The following is a 16,060-nucleotide window of genomic DNA, read 5'->3' on the forward strand; positions in this document are numbered from 1 at the left end:
GATTTAAAAAAAAAAATTACCAAGACTTCTAGAGAGCATCTAATCATCTCAGGTAATTTTATGTGCAACCTACTGTTTTTGGTGCACAGTGTCAACCTGAGAGAAACAATCAGGCTGTACTCAAATCAAAGGTGCACTTATTTGAGAACACAAGTCATGATTTTGGTGCATGACCAAGGGGCAATGCAGAGCTGTTTGCCACAAGGATCAGGGTACAGGAGAGTTTTAACGGATCAGGCAGGGATCTCGCTTGGTCAAATTTTAGCCTGTTGGGTTGGTCTTTTGAATTGATTCCTAAGTCCCTCTGTTTATGCATGATTGTTGGACAGAAGTCTCCAGACACAAGACTACAGTAGGGGGTGGGGAGCCTGTAGTCACTACCAGTACCTTCTAAACTCTTACTGAGGTTTGCCTGTGATAATTAGTGAGAATCTACAAAGCAAATACAAGAGGCTCTCTAAAGAGTCTTTCCCAGTCATCTCCATTGTAAGGAAGTCCTGCAGGGAAAAACAGCCATTGTCAAGCCCCACCCTCCTTACTTGACTCCTATTCTTTCCTCCACCCCACCTCCACCCCCCATCACATTTTAAGAGACTAGAAGGATTTGGAAAGACTTACTAAGAGTTAGGGGACTTCTCTGCTATCAAACCTTCTTTCTTCACCTCCCCCAGCTGAAAACCATGGATCTGAAGGGAAAATCCTGAGAGTTGTAGTTCTATGGGGTTTTTTCCTTCCTTTCCTAAAAAGGGATGGAGAGTGATGCTCTTCCTTACCTTCAAAACAAATTAAGTAAGGACCAACCAGCTGAGCTGAGGATGACTGCATGAAGGTGATAGCAGCATCTGTTTCAGAGCTGGTGTCTGCTGGACAGCCTGTCCTGTCCTCAGGGCTTACTTGAGGGGTGGGGTTGTAAAGACAGCAATGGGTGGGGCAGCCTGCATTCACCTGTGGACTTGTCCAGTGAGGGTGCTCCCTTCCTATGGCACCTCAGAGGACAGCTGACTGCAGTATTTCTTGCCCATGAGGAGGGCCTGAAGTCAACACAGGGAGAGGAGCAGAGAACCCCAGAAGAGGGACAGGCAGAGTAGATGTGTTCATGGCCTCATTTCTCTTCTAATTCTTTTAGGCCCAGGCTAGACTGATGGTGGGGAGGAAGGCGGACATCACATTAATTTTTTAACTGAGCGGGACTGGGATTCTTACTTCCAGTTTTTACTGTTATGTGAACTGTAAATCCTCCACTTGTAAAATCCTGCCATTCTGACTGGCTTTCCTGCTAAGATATCTTTTGCCCTAGCTGTATTACTTAAAATGACACATTTGGTTTCTGAAATATATAAATCCATGAGACTTTTTTTAAGCAGAAAAAGAGCTTCGGAATGTCCTTCATTTAAACATAGAAGAATGACAAGTCTTGTGCCTTTGGTGGAGTCCTGCTGCAAACACAGAGTCTCATTTAAGTCAGCACAATGGCATGGTGAGAGCACCAAATTCTCCACCTCTCCAGCACCTCTTGGCCAGGTGACATCTGGCAATCCTGAAGTAGAGGGCATAGAAAGCAGATGTAGAACTGCATGTTGAAAGCATCCATGCCAGCACAACTTGATGATGTTACAAAAGTCAATACTTTCTGAAGGTCTCTCAAGGGACAAGCAGGGAGGCCTCAGAGAATAAGAAACTGCCCCTCACAAGGAGTCTGCTATTTCCCCTGAAGACACTCAATCTGCACACATCAGGGTCAGTGGGGTGACGGGGCTGAGGCCACAGGGCTGGGATATAGTGAGGAGAATGGGCCGAGTGCTTGAATGATCCGTGCAGGTTTCCCCTAAGAAGGCTGTGCCTGGGCTGGGCTTGATCAGGTGAGAGGGAGAGGGACAAGCGTCAGGAAATGAAAACAAGGGAATGACGTGGTCATTAGACATGACTAGAAATTCAGAGTGATCAAGTCATTATCCGTGATGTTACCGTTGGAGAAGAAAGAGGAAAGCAAGACTGGAGGAGTTGGAGGCACCAGACAGGTTAGCTGTCAACACTCTTGACTATACTGATTAGCCTCTCTGTGTGCACAGGCTCCTTTTCTGTCTAGAGAAGAATAAAGACAAGCAAATAGGCAACAACAGCAACAACAAAAAGCTGGAAATGTGTTAAGGGCTATGCCTGGGATAAGACAAAGAGCTGCTAGAAGCAACATCTACCCAGACAGAAATTGAATAGCTTGGACTGCAGAAATGCAAAAGGGAAATACAGGCACAAGAGGCCACATCCTAAAGGATGTTTAGAAGGTAAACTCTCTAGCAGATTCTGTTGGGACCCCACATATACCCTGTACCCTGTTACGCACGGACAGCTCTCCAGGGTAAGCATCTCTGAGTCACAAGATGCAAGCCAAGAAGAGCCCAGGGAATAGTATCTCTGGGAGTCTTTGGTTTCCAAGCTGTATCAAATAGGACTTGGAGTATAAGCAGCCCAGATTTGCATGTCCCTCAGAGTGTTCCCCTGAGGAGAGCCATGTAGCAGAAAACCCAAATGGACTGAGTCCCAACTGCCCACTGTGGGAACCTACTCTCTGACACCTCTTGTCCTGGCTACCCTGCCCCTTCCCCGTCTCACTTCCCCATTCTCTTACCAGTGCTTCCTGGAATCGTCTCCCACATAAACTACATGTGCTCAAATATTTGTCTCAGGTTTACTTGGCAAGAAACCCAACTTGAAAAAAACTTAGTCCAAAGACCAGATGATGAAAATGAAGACTTTAATATAAGGTTATGAGACTCAGGCGTGGGAGACACTGACCCCATCACCTGAAAGTAAGACTCTTCAGGATAAGAAGAAATACAGATTCAGGAAAACAAATGAGTTTGGAAAGACTGAACATCAGGTGTCCAAGGGACAAGTTATTTAAAAAATATCTGAATACAATGTTGAAACTCTTGACTTTGGAAAAAGTGAAAGAAATCTAACAGAAAAGGAACTATACCTGAGGAGAAATCAACAGAAATGAGTGTCACAGTCCCTAAGGGGCAATTCCAGCATCTTCCTTTGACCCAAGAGAATATAAAGCCCTGGCTGTCTCTTCTAGTCGGTTTCTGTACTCAAGTTTCTCATAGTTGGAGGGGCTCACTCCTTTAAAGCCATACATGATGCCCCACCAGCAGCCTGCAATGGCAGCTGTAGAATCACTGTCTCCACCGTGGAAAAAAGCCCGGTGTGCAAGCTCCTTCCAGGAGTCTCCAGCAGCCAGGATGGCATCGTAGGCAATCATGGGGGCGTCGTGGCCACTGCTGCCACCCACGCCTGAGTAGCTCACAGAGGTGTAGAACTCATCCCTCTCCTTCACACCAAAGGGCTGAGGAAAAGTAGGGGCTGACTTGCCGCTCAAAATCCCTCTAAGTGTTAAGTATTTTTCCCATTGGTCTTGGAAGTAAGACCTGTAGGAAGAAAGAAATCTATAATCAATTGAAAAAATAAACTCATAAGGAAAGGTGCCAGATGGATATGTGAGTAAGGAAAATTCCAAGATGATTTCAACTTTTTCTATTAATGTCATAAACAATGCAAAAAATCAAAAGGAGCTGTGACATTCATTCAAAAACTTGCTAGGTGTTCAAATAAATAAGCCAATCATGTCTGTAGCTAAATAAGAAAGACATCTATCAAGTTACAGCGAGCAATAAAGGTTCTGTTTGTTTTTTTGAGTAATGTTATGTTACCTTTCAAGAGAGGAACTTTATTTAGTCTGTCATTATATATATTTTATTATTTATTTTATCTTCCTAATATAAATTATATATATATATATATATATATATTTAAGGTATAGAACATGATTTGTTATGTATAACAAATCATGATATGATTACTTCAGTCAAGCCAGTTAACACATCATCTGATACAGTCACACTGCTTTTTTTTTCCCCCCAAAAAGGAACTTTAGAACTTTTATGACCAAAGGTGATATTAGCAGAAAGTCTGTGGACTTTTTTGTTCCAAGAAAGACAATGTGAACTAAACTCAAAGAAAGGGGAAGATGTGGTCTTAAGTCTTATTAATTAGCTAGTGGAAAAACCTAACTCTTGGTTATGCTAAACTAGGATTTCCAAATTTTGCTTGTGTGTCAAGACAACACTGAAAAAAACAAATTCCAGCAATGAGCAGGAACTGAGCTCACCTCATTCTAGAATAACCACAAGAACTATAGAAAGCTGGAGCACAGAAGAGGATCTCCACACAAGAGGGGTGCACTACAGCTCACTGAAGTGCTCACTCAGCTACTTCGTAGCAAATGCTGCTGAAACTGAACTTGCACTTCTTGGCAGGTACAGGAGTGCCACCAGATGCAGTAGAAGAGAAAGTGATGGTGGGAGCGTTGACAGTTGCCATGACCTAGGCATCCTAGGAATATACATATGCATGCTTGTGGGCACACAGATTCCACCATTTCTAGCAGCCGTGGACCTACAACTTACCAGTGTTGAAGATTCTCCTCCACAAAGTAGCCTGATTGGACAATATACTTTTTTGCTTCTGGCAGTATCATCATCAGTCCTTTTCCCCATTGCCTGGGTGGCTTGCCATTGACAGCATAGGCTGTAAAGAGAGCAGATGCAAGGGCTCCCAGGTAGCCTGTGGGGTGGTGGTGGGTCATTCGGCCGCTCTCGATGCTCACCTGGATCAGTGTGCCCAGCTGGCTGGGGTGGGGCCACCTGAGACCAATGCACATGGCCCGCATGGCAGCCCCGCAGCCGCCTTCATGACTGTGGAAGGGAATCCTCCAGCCATTGGCCTTGTCTGGTTCCAGACGACAGGCGTTCTGCACTGAGGCACCACCTGGAAAGAGGTGGATGGGTGCAGGGTCACAGGCCCAGCAGAAGGAATGAAGCCAGCTCGAGCTCCAAATTTCTTTGATAGAAAATGAAAGTCAAAAAATGTAACGAGGACCTTCAACCCTTAAACCCTAAGCCAACGTTGCCCCTCACACTATAAATAGGAGTCCCCTCCGATTTGTGGTTGCTCCTGCAGTTTCAGTTCTGCGGTCCAAAAATATTACATTGATATTTTCAAAGAGATAGAGAGACTATATTCATACAACTTTTAGGACAGCAGATTGTTATCACGATTCTATTTTCTTGTTAATTATTGTTGTTACTCTTTTTTTTTCTGTGCCTAATTTATACATTAAACTACCATAATTATGTAGGAAACATAGTATGTCTAAGGTTTGGAATTATCTAGTTTTATGCATCTTGAGTTTGCCCTCTGTGGATAGGTGTAACACTGAGCCTGGTAATAAGCGAAGATTCATAAAGAGAATCTTTATGGAGACATAACATTAATTCAGGTAAGTATAACATTAATCTCTCTTTTTAAAAATAATAAAATAGTTTGTTTTTACATCATTTTGTGCCTTTTTCCATCCCAGCTGCAATCCCCATGGGCTTCCCATCACCAATCACCCATGTGCCATCACCAAAGTCCAGTGCATTTCCCTCCCCCCACCATTTTTAACACTAATTCAAACAGGTATGTATAACATTAATCTCTTTTTTAAATGAATAAGCTAAAGATCAGAGTTGAAGACCCTTGCTCAAAACCATGTAACTAGCTGGTCCATGCCCTGCAAAACATCAGACTTTAAACTCAAGGTCTTTGAGAGCTCAAAGAGAAGTTGACAAATGGAGTGCCTGAATATCAGAAAGAGGTGACAAGTTCAAGTGCAGAGAGCGGATTCAAAAGAGGAGCAGTGGATTCTGGGCAAGCGCCCTTGCTAACAGAAATCAGGCATGTATGTCTCTCTGGCCTGCTGGGAGCTGAGAATACATGAATGAGTCACAAGCAGCAGTAGTAACATGGGGTGTGGATCACTGTTGCCTGATGGTCACTTTATTGCCAATGATGGATGGAAGGCCTCCATGGCAAAAGTAGACATAGAAAACTTTCTACTTGCCAAACTGATGAGCTATCAGATATTGAGAAAGAATAAACAAAGACCAGCTTCTTTAAATAATCTTGGGGTGACTGGAGGTCCCTAGCTTAGTATGTGTGCATGTGTGTTAGGAGGGGAATTCATCAGGAGCTACTATGAGCTAAACTGTGTTTCCCAAAGTTCATGTGTTCAAGATCTAACCACTAGTTAACTCGGAAAGTGATTGCATTTGGAGTTAGGCCCTTTAAAGGTACAGGGGTCAAATTCTCAGTACCATCAAGGTATCAGCAGCCTCTGTGGCATAAATTCGATCCCCAGCCAGGTAGGTGACCCACAGAGCACAGCAGACCTCTCTGTCTCTCACACTGCTCCCCCCAGCAGTGGTTTTTTCATAGGTCTACCAGTTCTGCTCCCCACTGTGTCTCTGGTGAATCATCTCACCCCCACACCTGTGGCCTGCACCCCGGTCCTGTATGCATAAATAAATCTTAAAAAAGGAGAAAGAGAAGATGAAGTTAAAATAAACCAGTAAGACCTTAATTCAATATGACTAGTGTTTCTATAAGAAGAAGAAATTTGAACACAAAAAGAAATACCAGGAAGGTGAGCTGTGAGAGGAGACAAAGGTCAACAAGTCTCAAAGGAAACCACACCTCCCAACACCTGATCTCAGACTTGTATCTTCTGAGAATAAATGAGAACAAATGGCTGTCATTTAAACCACCAGTCTAAGACCCTGCTGTGGCACCAAGCTGCCTTGTCCCGGAGGAGAGGCAGCTCAGATGGGACACGGAAAAGGTGGTCCGCGTGGCAGCAGCAAATTCAACAAGTGGGTAAGAACCACTGATTTGTAGAACTAGGGCCAGAGAGAGAATCTCTACAAGACCCTTTATGTTTTTCTTACAAATTTTTTTTCTCCATACAGTTGTTTGTTATAAAAAAAAAAAATACAAATAAACAGAGAAAGTAAATGATATTCTCATCAATCAGAAGAGGTTATTAACATCTTAATGTATATTCTTCCAGACTGCTTGTCAGATATGTGTGTGTGTGTGTGTGTGTGTCTGTCCATAAGATAATATTGTTTTGTAGTCTAAAAGAGTTAATATATATAATATTTTCCCATGTCAGTAGATATTTACCTAGTTTTTTTTTTTTTTTAAGATTTATTTATTTATTCATATGGAACTGGGGTACAGGCCAGAGGTGTGGATGGTGAGAGAATTCACCGGAGACAGAGCAGGGAGCAGAACAGGCAGATCAACGAAGTACACTGCTGAGGGGAGCAGCGGGCAGGTCAGGAGAGGTCTGCCACGCCATGTGGTCACCTCCGGGGCAGGCGGGGATCGAACTCCTGCTGAAGTGGCTTTAGCTTCTTAGTGCTGTGCTTTAACCCGCTGCGCCACCAGGGAGGGCCCTATTTATCTAGTTTTTAAAATTCATCTAGCTTTAAAGCTGTAAAGATGTCCCCATGATTAAATGAGTTATGGAGCATTTAGGTTATTTCTATTTTAAAATCACAGCTACAAAACTACTGTCTTGTTAATACTTAAATCTCAATCAATATTTTACTGCTTTCCGGATCTGTTTTATTTTCCACCTGCCTACGACCAACACTGCTGCTTACCTGGTGCCCGACCATCCATGTCTCCCATGCAGTTTTGGTAATTCTTAGCAAGGAGAGGATACAGTTGGCCCAAGTCCAAGATTTTCCCGGCTTCCACAAGAGCTTCTGCCGTGGCAAGGTGCATTACTGTGTCATCACTGACTCTCCACCTCTCCACATCGATGGCATCCAAGCCACCAAGCTGGGCCAGCTGCTGGTGGATCTTCTGCCCACTCCGGAGGAACTCCCACTTCCCATTGAAATATCCCAAGGCGTCTCCAGCCGCACTCAGCACCATGGCAGCCACATACTTCTCGATTAGCCCGTCACACATGGTGAGGCTGTCTTTGGGAGAGAATTAAGACACACAGAATATAAAGACTCTGGGGAAAAGAATCACAGTCCTATCTACATTCTGGACACTGAGTATGCATCAGCACTACATAAAGGTATCACATTTAATCTTCACAACAGCTGTCTGAGGAATGTGTAAGGCCCATCTTATAGAGAAGTAAATAAAGGATCACAGAGATAATGCTGTTTCATAACTGTTAAGTGACTTGTCTTGGGGCACAGAGCTTTTAAGTGGTAGGGCTACCATGCCATCTAAGGTTCACTTGACTCCAAAGTCCATGATTTTAACTACAACCCCATCTTTACCTTTTTGAGTAACGAGCCCATTAAGTTCCACAAGTCAAGTCAAATTATCATTTTCTCTTTTTAGGTGGCATTTGACCTCCTTTACTTAAACCATCATACTTTCCACTGGTGTTATGATACATGGTTCAGAAAGCACCTATACATTTCCCAGCTCCCTAGTTGGCAGGGATGACAGTGTGTGCTTTTCACAGATAAGAAAGCCGTGGCTCAAAGAGAGTAAATTCACACTACCAGGGAGTGTGAATCTAAGAAGCCCAGTCTTCTGAATCTAGAAGGATCTAGACCACTCTGTCTCAGCACATAACATACGTTGGGCACTCTTTTTGTGCTTCCGCCTCCACAACTATAAGATGATGACAGAAATAATAACAACTTCCTGGGTTTATTGTGTGGCTTAAATGAACTAATTTTGCCAAACTCTTAGAACAGTGCTTACCATCTGGTAAGCATTATTTTGATTATGCATACACAACCAGGGAGAAAAAAAGGATTTGTTTATTTATGCATACAGAACTGGGGTATAGGCCAGAGGTGCAGGGGCGGTGAGAGGATTCACCAGAGACACAGAGGGGAGCAGAACAGGAAGATCGACAAAGTACACTGCTGAGGGGAGCAGCAGAGAGACAGGAGAGGTCTGCAGTGCCATGGGGATCAACTCAGGGGTGAGGATAGAACTTGCACTGTGCTGCGTCCTAACTATTTGCATATTTCTATTATTAAATGAGAATACTTTCTCCATACAACAGTCCTTTCAATATTTAATTACTTTTCTTCTCAATAGTTGACTTCTAGGTTCTGAGGCTATCAGCTAATATTCATTCCATAGACTTGGTACCAATCAAGTCCTAGTTTTCCTGTAAGAACCCCTCCCACCCCCACCCACCTAGTCCCATTTCATTCACCCAAGTACCACTTGCACCTGCCAGGCAAACGCTTTTAAACATGGGTGACTTAGCTCATTCTTTCCTCAGCTCAAACTCCTTCTCCACCCAAGATGTCTTTCTTGCTTACCTTAATCCTGTTTATTCAGAGCTTAGTTCAAGTCCTAGGATTTTCAGGAATCCTTCAGTTGTACCTGCTGTGGGCCAAGGAGTGCAGGTTGGCAAGAACCTGGGAAGAGTAAATGATTAAAATGGCCTGAATGGAACATCTGACCATGCCGTATTTCTTCCATAAAGGATAGCTGTTAGATGTCATTTACATAATTTATTATCTATAAATGATGCCTAGGAACGGGAATTATGGGTTGCTAGGTGGCTGTAGACAAGCAACCCATCCAGTTGGCAGCGTTGGGGGAAGGAGACAGCTTGAACAGGGACTATAAAACCTCCCTGCCCCCACGCCCTAATTCTGGACTAAGAGCTTCAGAGGTCACGTTTAACTGGCTTCTGAGAACGAACTTGTGACACCCTGTACTCTCTTTCCCAGAGGCTTCAGTTTCCGTTCTGTAAGTCCTCTCTCTACCTAAAGTGTGTTTTTGCAAGCGACAGGGGACCTTCACCCATTCTGTGGGAAATTCCTTGGGTAATATTCACTTACTGCCATAGCAGCCGGCTTCCAGTGCCTTTTCCCTCAAATTCCACTGAACTCCGGCCGTTTACATTTTTCGCCCAGAGCTACATATTCAGAACTAGGGTCTGGGTAGCTACTTCCCCAAAGTCCTCTCTTTGTCGTGTGTGTTGGGGCGGGATATAGGAATGAAGGGGAGCCACCGGAGTGGGGGCGGGAGGACGACTGTGGGGATCACAGTGAGTTGCCCGCCAAGCTCAGGACGATTCCCGTTCGGGGGCAGGGGGTGCGGGGTGCCGGACACCTGACCTCCACCAGAATGGCGCTCACCGGCGGTCAGGACGGGGTGTACCCACAGCCGGGAGGTCTGGGGGACCGCGCAAAGTAGGGCCGCGGAAGGGGTGGAGTCCGACCTGGTGCCGCCAGGAGACGAGCGCGACCCGGTGCGAGGTCGGGTACCTAGAGCGCGCGCGCCTAGGGCGGGGCGGGGTGGGGCTGCAGCCCCAGGGCCGCAGGGTCCAGTTGCCCCCGAGTGCGGACACGCCGGGCCGAGCCTCCGGGAGCCTAGCGGTAGAGCCCGGCCAGGGGCGTCGCAGCGTGGGGGACCTCGCCCGGGCTCAACAGACCACAAACAGGTGTCCAGAGCCTTCCGCTTGACCAACCTCTCCTTGAGCCAATGTCGGGCCTCTAAAGGGCTTCCCTGCTGCTCTGCGGCCTTCGGGCCGAGCGGAAGGGCGGGGACCTGAATCAGAGCCACTGTGGTTTGGGAGGGCCGAGCGAGCCTGGAGGCGGACTGGATGGCGCGGCTGGGAAGCTGCCTTGTGTGACTGTCGGTGACTCAGGTGTGACCCTCTCTACGCCCCTCTTAGTTGTTTTGTTTTCCTATATAAATGAAATGACTAGACTGATTATTTATAAATAAGCCAGTAGACTCTGGATAAGTAAGCCCCACATAAGGAGAACTTAAAAGACAGTTTGCTGTTCAAAAAAAAGTCACATTTTAAAATGAGGAAATATATATGGTTGTATTTATGTGGGGGAACGAAAGAGATGTGTGTGTGAAAAACAGAATAGAGACCAAATTGTTAGTAATGATTATAATTATCTCTCAAGAGACTAATGAGAGTTTTTTTGGGACTAGAGAGAGAAGATACACTTTTAATCCTTGAAAATAACTTATATATGTATATGTAAATTTACAAACAAATGTGTATGTATATACGTATGTAGAAAAATTTATAAAGCACATCCCACCACTTTGTTTATACTTACAGTTTTTAATGCACATATTGTTTGAGAAAAATTATATGTTTTTTTATATACAATTTTATATACTTTTGTTTAATCACTGAACTATGCACCATAAGTATTTGTCCTGGCAAAGAGTAGGTTCTTTGCCCTCTAGAGAAAGAATTCACCAGAGAGCTCTCCCTGTAGTTGAACCGGGCCAGGCTTCACTAGACTCATGCCTCAGAGAGCCAGCTCTTGGTGGGAGAAGATGTGTTGCCCCAAATTGTTTGGACTAGACAATTCATGATTTAGACTATCTGTTCAAACAGAATTAGGGCAATATCTTACGAGCTCTGGATTTCTTTTATCTCGGTCATTTTGAATCATATAGTATTGATTACTGTATATGGTTGATTCCAAATTTTCAGTTAAGGCCTCCAGAATAAACTCTCTTTCAGGTAGATACAGAGAGAGATGAGGCCCTGGTGATCAGTTGCTTCCCCCACACCATGGCCATGGTTCAACAAAAAGGAAAACAAAAACAAGGATAATTGAAAAATATTTGCAGACATGGGGCAAGAATATATGTCTACTTAAATGCTAAGAGCATAAACAAAAAAAGCTGGAGCTAACAGGAAATGGTTACTATCAGGGCCCCTTGAACTGGTTAGCAGACACAGAATAACAAAGATTCAAAGGAAAACATCACAAGAAAGAGTCATATTCAGAGGAAAACATCGCAAACAAGATTCAACATATGCTTATTGAAATGAATTTAAATAAGGAAAGAGTGAAGGTTATTCAGGAGAAAAATGGAAGAAAGCTAACACAGGATAAATAGGTAAAAGCAACTGTTCACATATCATCAATTCACTTCACAAGACTGAGGAAACATCTGTGATTAATATTATGTGTCAGCTTGACTAGGTAATACTTGGTCAAAATTTTCACTAGATATTTCTGTGAAGGTTTTTGTTTTTGTTTTTGTTTTTTTACATAAATTCAACATTGAAATCAGTAGATACTGAATAAAATTGATTTTCTTTCATAATGTGAATGGGCCTTATTCATTTAGTTGAAGGCCTTAATAGAAAAACACTGATCTTCCCCAAGGAAGGAATTCTGCTAGCAGACAGCTCAGACACTGCTTTCTGACTCAGCTCTCACCTGTATCTCTAGCCTGCTGGCACCCCACCCAGTGGATTTTGGACTTACCAACCTTCACAGTCACATGGGCCAAATTCTTTTTTTTTTTAAGATTTATTTATCTGTGCATACAGAACTGGGGTACAAACCAACCAGAGGTACAGGGGTGGTGAGAGGATTCACCAGAGACAGAGTGGGAGCAGAACAGGCAGACTGATGAAGTACATTGCTGAGGGGAACGGCGGGTGGGTCAGGAGAGGTCTGACCATGTGGATCACCTCTGGGCCGGGCATCAAACTTGCACTGAGGCAGCTACAGCCAGCTTGCAGTGTTGCGTCCTTACTTGTTGCCAGGGAGGACCCCAAATTCTTAATCTCTCTTGTGATAGAGAGAGGTAGATAGATATAGAGGTGTATATCTATATATGCATAATACTATGTTATAGTCTGTTAGTCTGGAGAATCCTGACTGATACAATGTAGGGGAGAAAACTCAGTTCTTCCTTGATACAATGTAGGGGAGAAAACTCAGTTCTTCCTTCTATTAATAGTTTCTTCGGTAGATCTAAAAATAATTCTGACATATGACAGATTAACAGGGAAAAAAATTTTAAATCATATGTATGGAGGCCTGTAAATATGGAACTTAGAGGAGTGACAAGAGCATTCAGTTTTTTACCATTTTAGGCAAAATAGAATTGAGAAGAAAGGAGAGTTTGTAAATTGATAAAGAAGTAACAAAGTGTGTTCTTAAATTTTTTCCAGGTATAAATCCCTATCTCTAGTGAGAAGAGTGCCTTCTCCCTTTATGTTACAAGGAGAATGCGTACTTTTCATATAGGGAACTCATCTCCTCTTTACAGGATGAAAGAGTGATATGGTGTTTTCGCACCAGCTGTTTCTGACTCAATTTTAGTTTAAAATAACCAACATAGCAATGTGCATGATTTGAGGCAACTTGCTCTGTGCCCCATTAGCAGCATATAAAATGTGTTAGGTACAGTTTGCTAGATGCTTCTTGTAAAGACAGAGCTGGGGCAAAAATCTGCAATAGAGAAAACTTGATAGAATGTAATGAAATTAGGCCAAGAGGACTATGACAAGGAGGATGTTCCAGGTACAAACTTGGCAAATATGAAAAGAGACATTTCAGCTTAAGGTGTTCAGAGAAGGCTTCCAGAAAAATTACACCTGCGTTGATTTATGAAGAAGAATTAAGAACATAAATATTGCCAGAATTCCAGAAGTAATGCAAGCACATGTAAAGATTTAAAAAAAAAAAAAGTAATATCTAGGGTGACGGTTTAGGTTGACATTTCCTCCCTGATTGATGCACAGTTGCTGGTTTTCACTTCAGTGCTGAGGATGAACTGCCTTCCCCTCAAGCTTGCTTACTAAGTTTCTCACAGTTGCCTTTTTCTCTCCTACTAAACCATTGTACACACATCACCATGCTAAGACTGAATACCAGATTTGCATAATGCAAATGAAAGATTCTCCTGGAGGGTTTCAAAATGTACCAGTAAGACTAGATCAACTCATCACATCAAAGAAAACAGGCACCCTGGCCATTAGCTATCACCATGAACTTGTCACTGGGATGAAGTAAAATGCCAGAATCAGTGCACCAGTATTTCAAATTGTCTTTTTGTTAAAAAAGTTTTTTAAAGATTTGTTTATTTATGGATACAAGAACTGGGGTACAGACCAGAGGTGCAGGGGGTGAGAAGATTCACCAGAGACAGAGTGGGAAGCAGAACAGGCAGATCTACTAAAACACACTGCTGAGGGAAGTAGCAGGTGGTCCAGGAGAGGTCTGCCACGTCATGTGGGTCACCTCACTGGCTGGGGATAGAGCTTGTGCCACAGTGGCAGCAGACAGTCTCTCAGTGCTGAGCTTTAATCCACTGTGCCATCAGGGAGAGCCTCAAATCGTCTCTTTAATGTGTGCCCCGACTTACTTTCCAGAATATTGTACTACAGTAACATTCTAATTGGCTGAGAGGTATGTCTTCCTTTCCAAACACAGAGAAGGATAACTGCTTACTGCAGTTAAGTTTTAGGAAAGAGCACATTGATCCTCTTAAAATGACCAGTGCCCATCTATCCTTTGAAAATCTACAAGTACCTCAGTTTGAGGATGCTGCTTTTGCCAAAATAAATGTATCTCGGTAAAGGCATGCAAATACTGTGGATGCTACTCAGGAGAGCTAATGCAGAAGTGCACCCATCAGATCACTTCACATAAGCTGCCACTCAGTCTATGAAAGGTTTGTCTCTGTGCAGGCAACCATTTTCCAAGGCTTGAGACATATTCCCTTCAGGAAGGCCACACCACAGGCCTGATCGAAGCCAAAGCATGGTCACAAGTAGAAAAGTCTTCATTCTTCCCTTCTCCTCCTTCAGGGTGATTTTCACCCTTCCTCATACTATGGCCTCCCAGAGAGCTCAGCTGGCATCTTTCCCAATCAGCAGCTATTTATTTCAAGGAATCTCAGTGCCCTCCTTAATACTGAAAAATATGGGTTGGGTGGCAACTTAAACTGTGACTTTTGCCAGGCAAGTGTGTTTTCTAAGTCTTAAGCTGTTACTAAGAGCTGCCTCATTGAATATTCATAGTGTTTACCACATTCACCTACCATATTTGCTACCATTTCCTTTTTCCTCTGAATTGCCTTGCTTTTCTATTTCTAACAAATTTATTTTAGAAGGAAACTTCTTTTATCTTTACGAATACAGGGTAATCACTGCTTTCATCTAGAATCTCCAGAAAGCAAAGGTAGAGGCCAGACGTGAATGAAGTAGATTGTTGGAGTGTGAGTTTAGAGTAGCAGGGCAGGAGTGAAGAGGGTAAGGAGGCAACACCAGTGTAAGCAGGCCTTGCCAGTGGCACCGCTGCTGCAGGGAACTGGCACCTTCTAGAGAACCTCATGAAACAGTTTCCAGAATTTGCCGTCTGGGTGTCAAGAGGGGAAAATGGTTATCCTTCAGCTTCCAGTCTTTTGTCAAATGTACCCTTATGGACATTAACTGCCCCCAAATGTCCAGGCTGCACATGTTTGAGGGCAGATCTTCCAAGTTATTCCATGCCAAGACACAGAGGTACTGGGGTGAGAAGCAAATGGTGAAAGGCACAGACCTGAGCAATGTGTGCTCAGATTCTGCCTGCACAAAACAGGTCAAGTCAACTATCATGAGTCAGTTGCTTACCCACAGAAGTTTCCAGAGGGAGTGGGAAATGGGGGAGGGACTTAAATCTTCTTTGCTCCACCATTTGGTTTTGTCACTGTGCTCAGCGGAGGTGCACTGGCCATGGTTGGGTTAACTGGGGTACACTGTCCATCAGGGCTACCAGTGTTGCTGGATGTGGGTCCACTACCCCTATGGCACAAAAGCCAAAATTTATGCCACCAGCTTTTGCAAAGAGAACCGATTAGCACGGGGTCACCTGGGAGGAGCCTGGAGGCAAGGCTCTCAAATCAGTCTCCCAAAGGATGGGACTTTGGGCAGCGTTTATGGGATTGAAGAATATAGAAAATGCAGGTTGGTAGAGTCTGATTGGTTGCTTTCTACTAAATCAGGGTGTAACTTGAATCTGGGCCCAGAAGTGTTACACACAGAGAACCCCTCCTGAATATTGTCCCACTAACCATGAGTAAGACACCTTGGTTCTGTCTTCTAAGGCTATTTTGGGCCTAGGCTACAAACACCCTTCTGTGCCTGCATTCTGAAACACAACTTGTCAACTTCTGAATGATGGCTATTTTTTCCCTTTGTTCCAAGGCTGCCCTGCTGTTCTTGCAAGAGGAGCAGAAGCAAGACAATCACGACCATTACCATCTCACCAGGAGCCCTCTATGTGAAGATAGTGGGGATGCAGGAGAGAAGGGTGCCTTTAAGGGTGGCCCTGTGACCGGAGCACTCTCCAAGAAGTATCCCCCTCCATGGAGGTGAAGACCAGTCCACTCTTGCAGTGGTGTGGTTGCA

The 16,060-nt window shown here is 43.9% G+C and overlaps 1 protein-coding gene across 3 annotated transcripts; it reads right to left on the minus strand.

Annotated features, from left to right (window-relative positions):
- Nucleotides 1-2,741: 2,741 nt before the first annotated feature.
- Nucleotides 2,742-10,419, minus strand: ADPRH (ADP-ribosylarginine hydrolase). 3 transcript variants are annotated; one of them, XM_012731421.1, is made up of 5 exons: nt 10,361-10,419; nt 9,201-9,299; nt 7,551-7,874; nt 4,467-4,827; nt 2,742-3,428 (listed from the first exon to the last, which is right to left on the minus strand). In XM_012731421.1, exons 3-5 carry the CDS (start codon nt 7,861-7,863, stop codon nt 3,014-3,016), a joined length of 1,089 nt encoding a protein of 362 aa, XP_012586875.1. In that variant the 5' UTR covers nt 7,864-7,874; nt 9,201-9,299; nt 10,361-10,419; the 3' UTR covers nt 2,742-3,013. The 3 variants fall into 3 exon arrangements, with proteins under 3 accessions (XP_012586875.1, XP_004675248.1, XP_012586879.1); XM_004675191.2 differs by lacking the exon at nt 10,361-10,419 and adding an exon at nt 10,112-10,335; XM_012731425.1 differs by lacking the exon at nt 10,361-10,419 and adding an exon at nt 10,029-10,335.
- Between the last annotated feature and the right edge of the window lie 5,641 nt (nt 10,420-16,060).

Source organism: Condylura cristata, unplaced genomic scaffold (assembly GCF_000260355.1).
Source record: "Condylura cristata isolate star-nosed mole 26May11 unplaced genomic scaffold, ConCri1.0 scaffold00003, whole genome shotgun sequence".
In the NCBI taxonomy this organism is placed as follows: domain Eukaryota; kingdom Metazoa; phylum Chordata; class Mammalia; order Eulipotyphla; family Talpidae; genus Condylura; species Condylura cristata.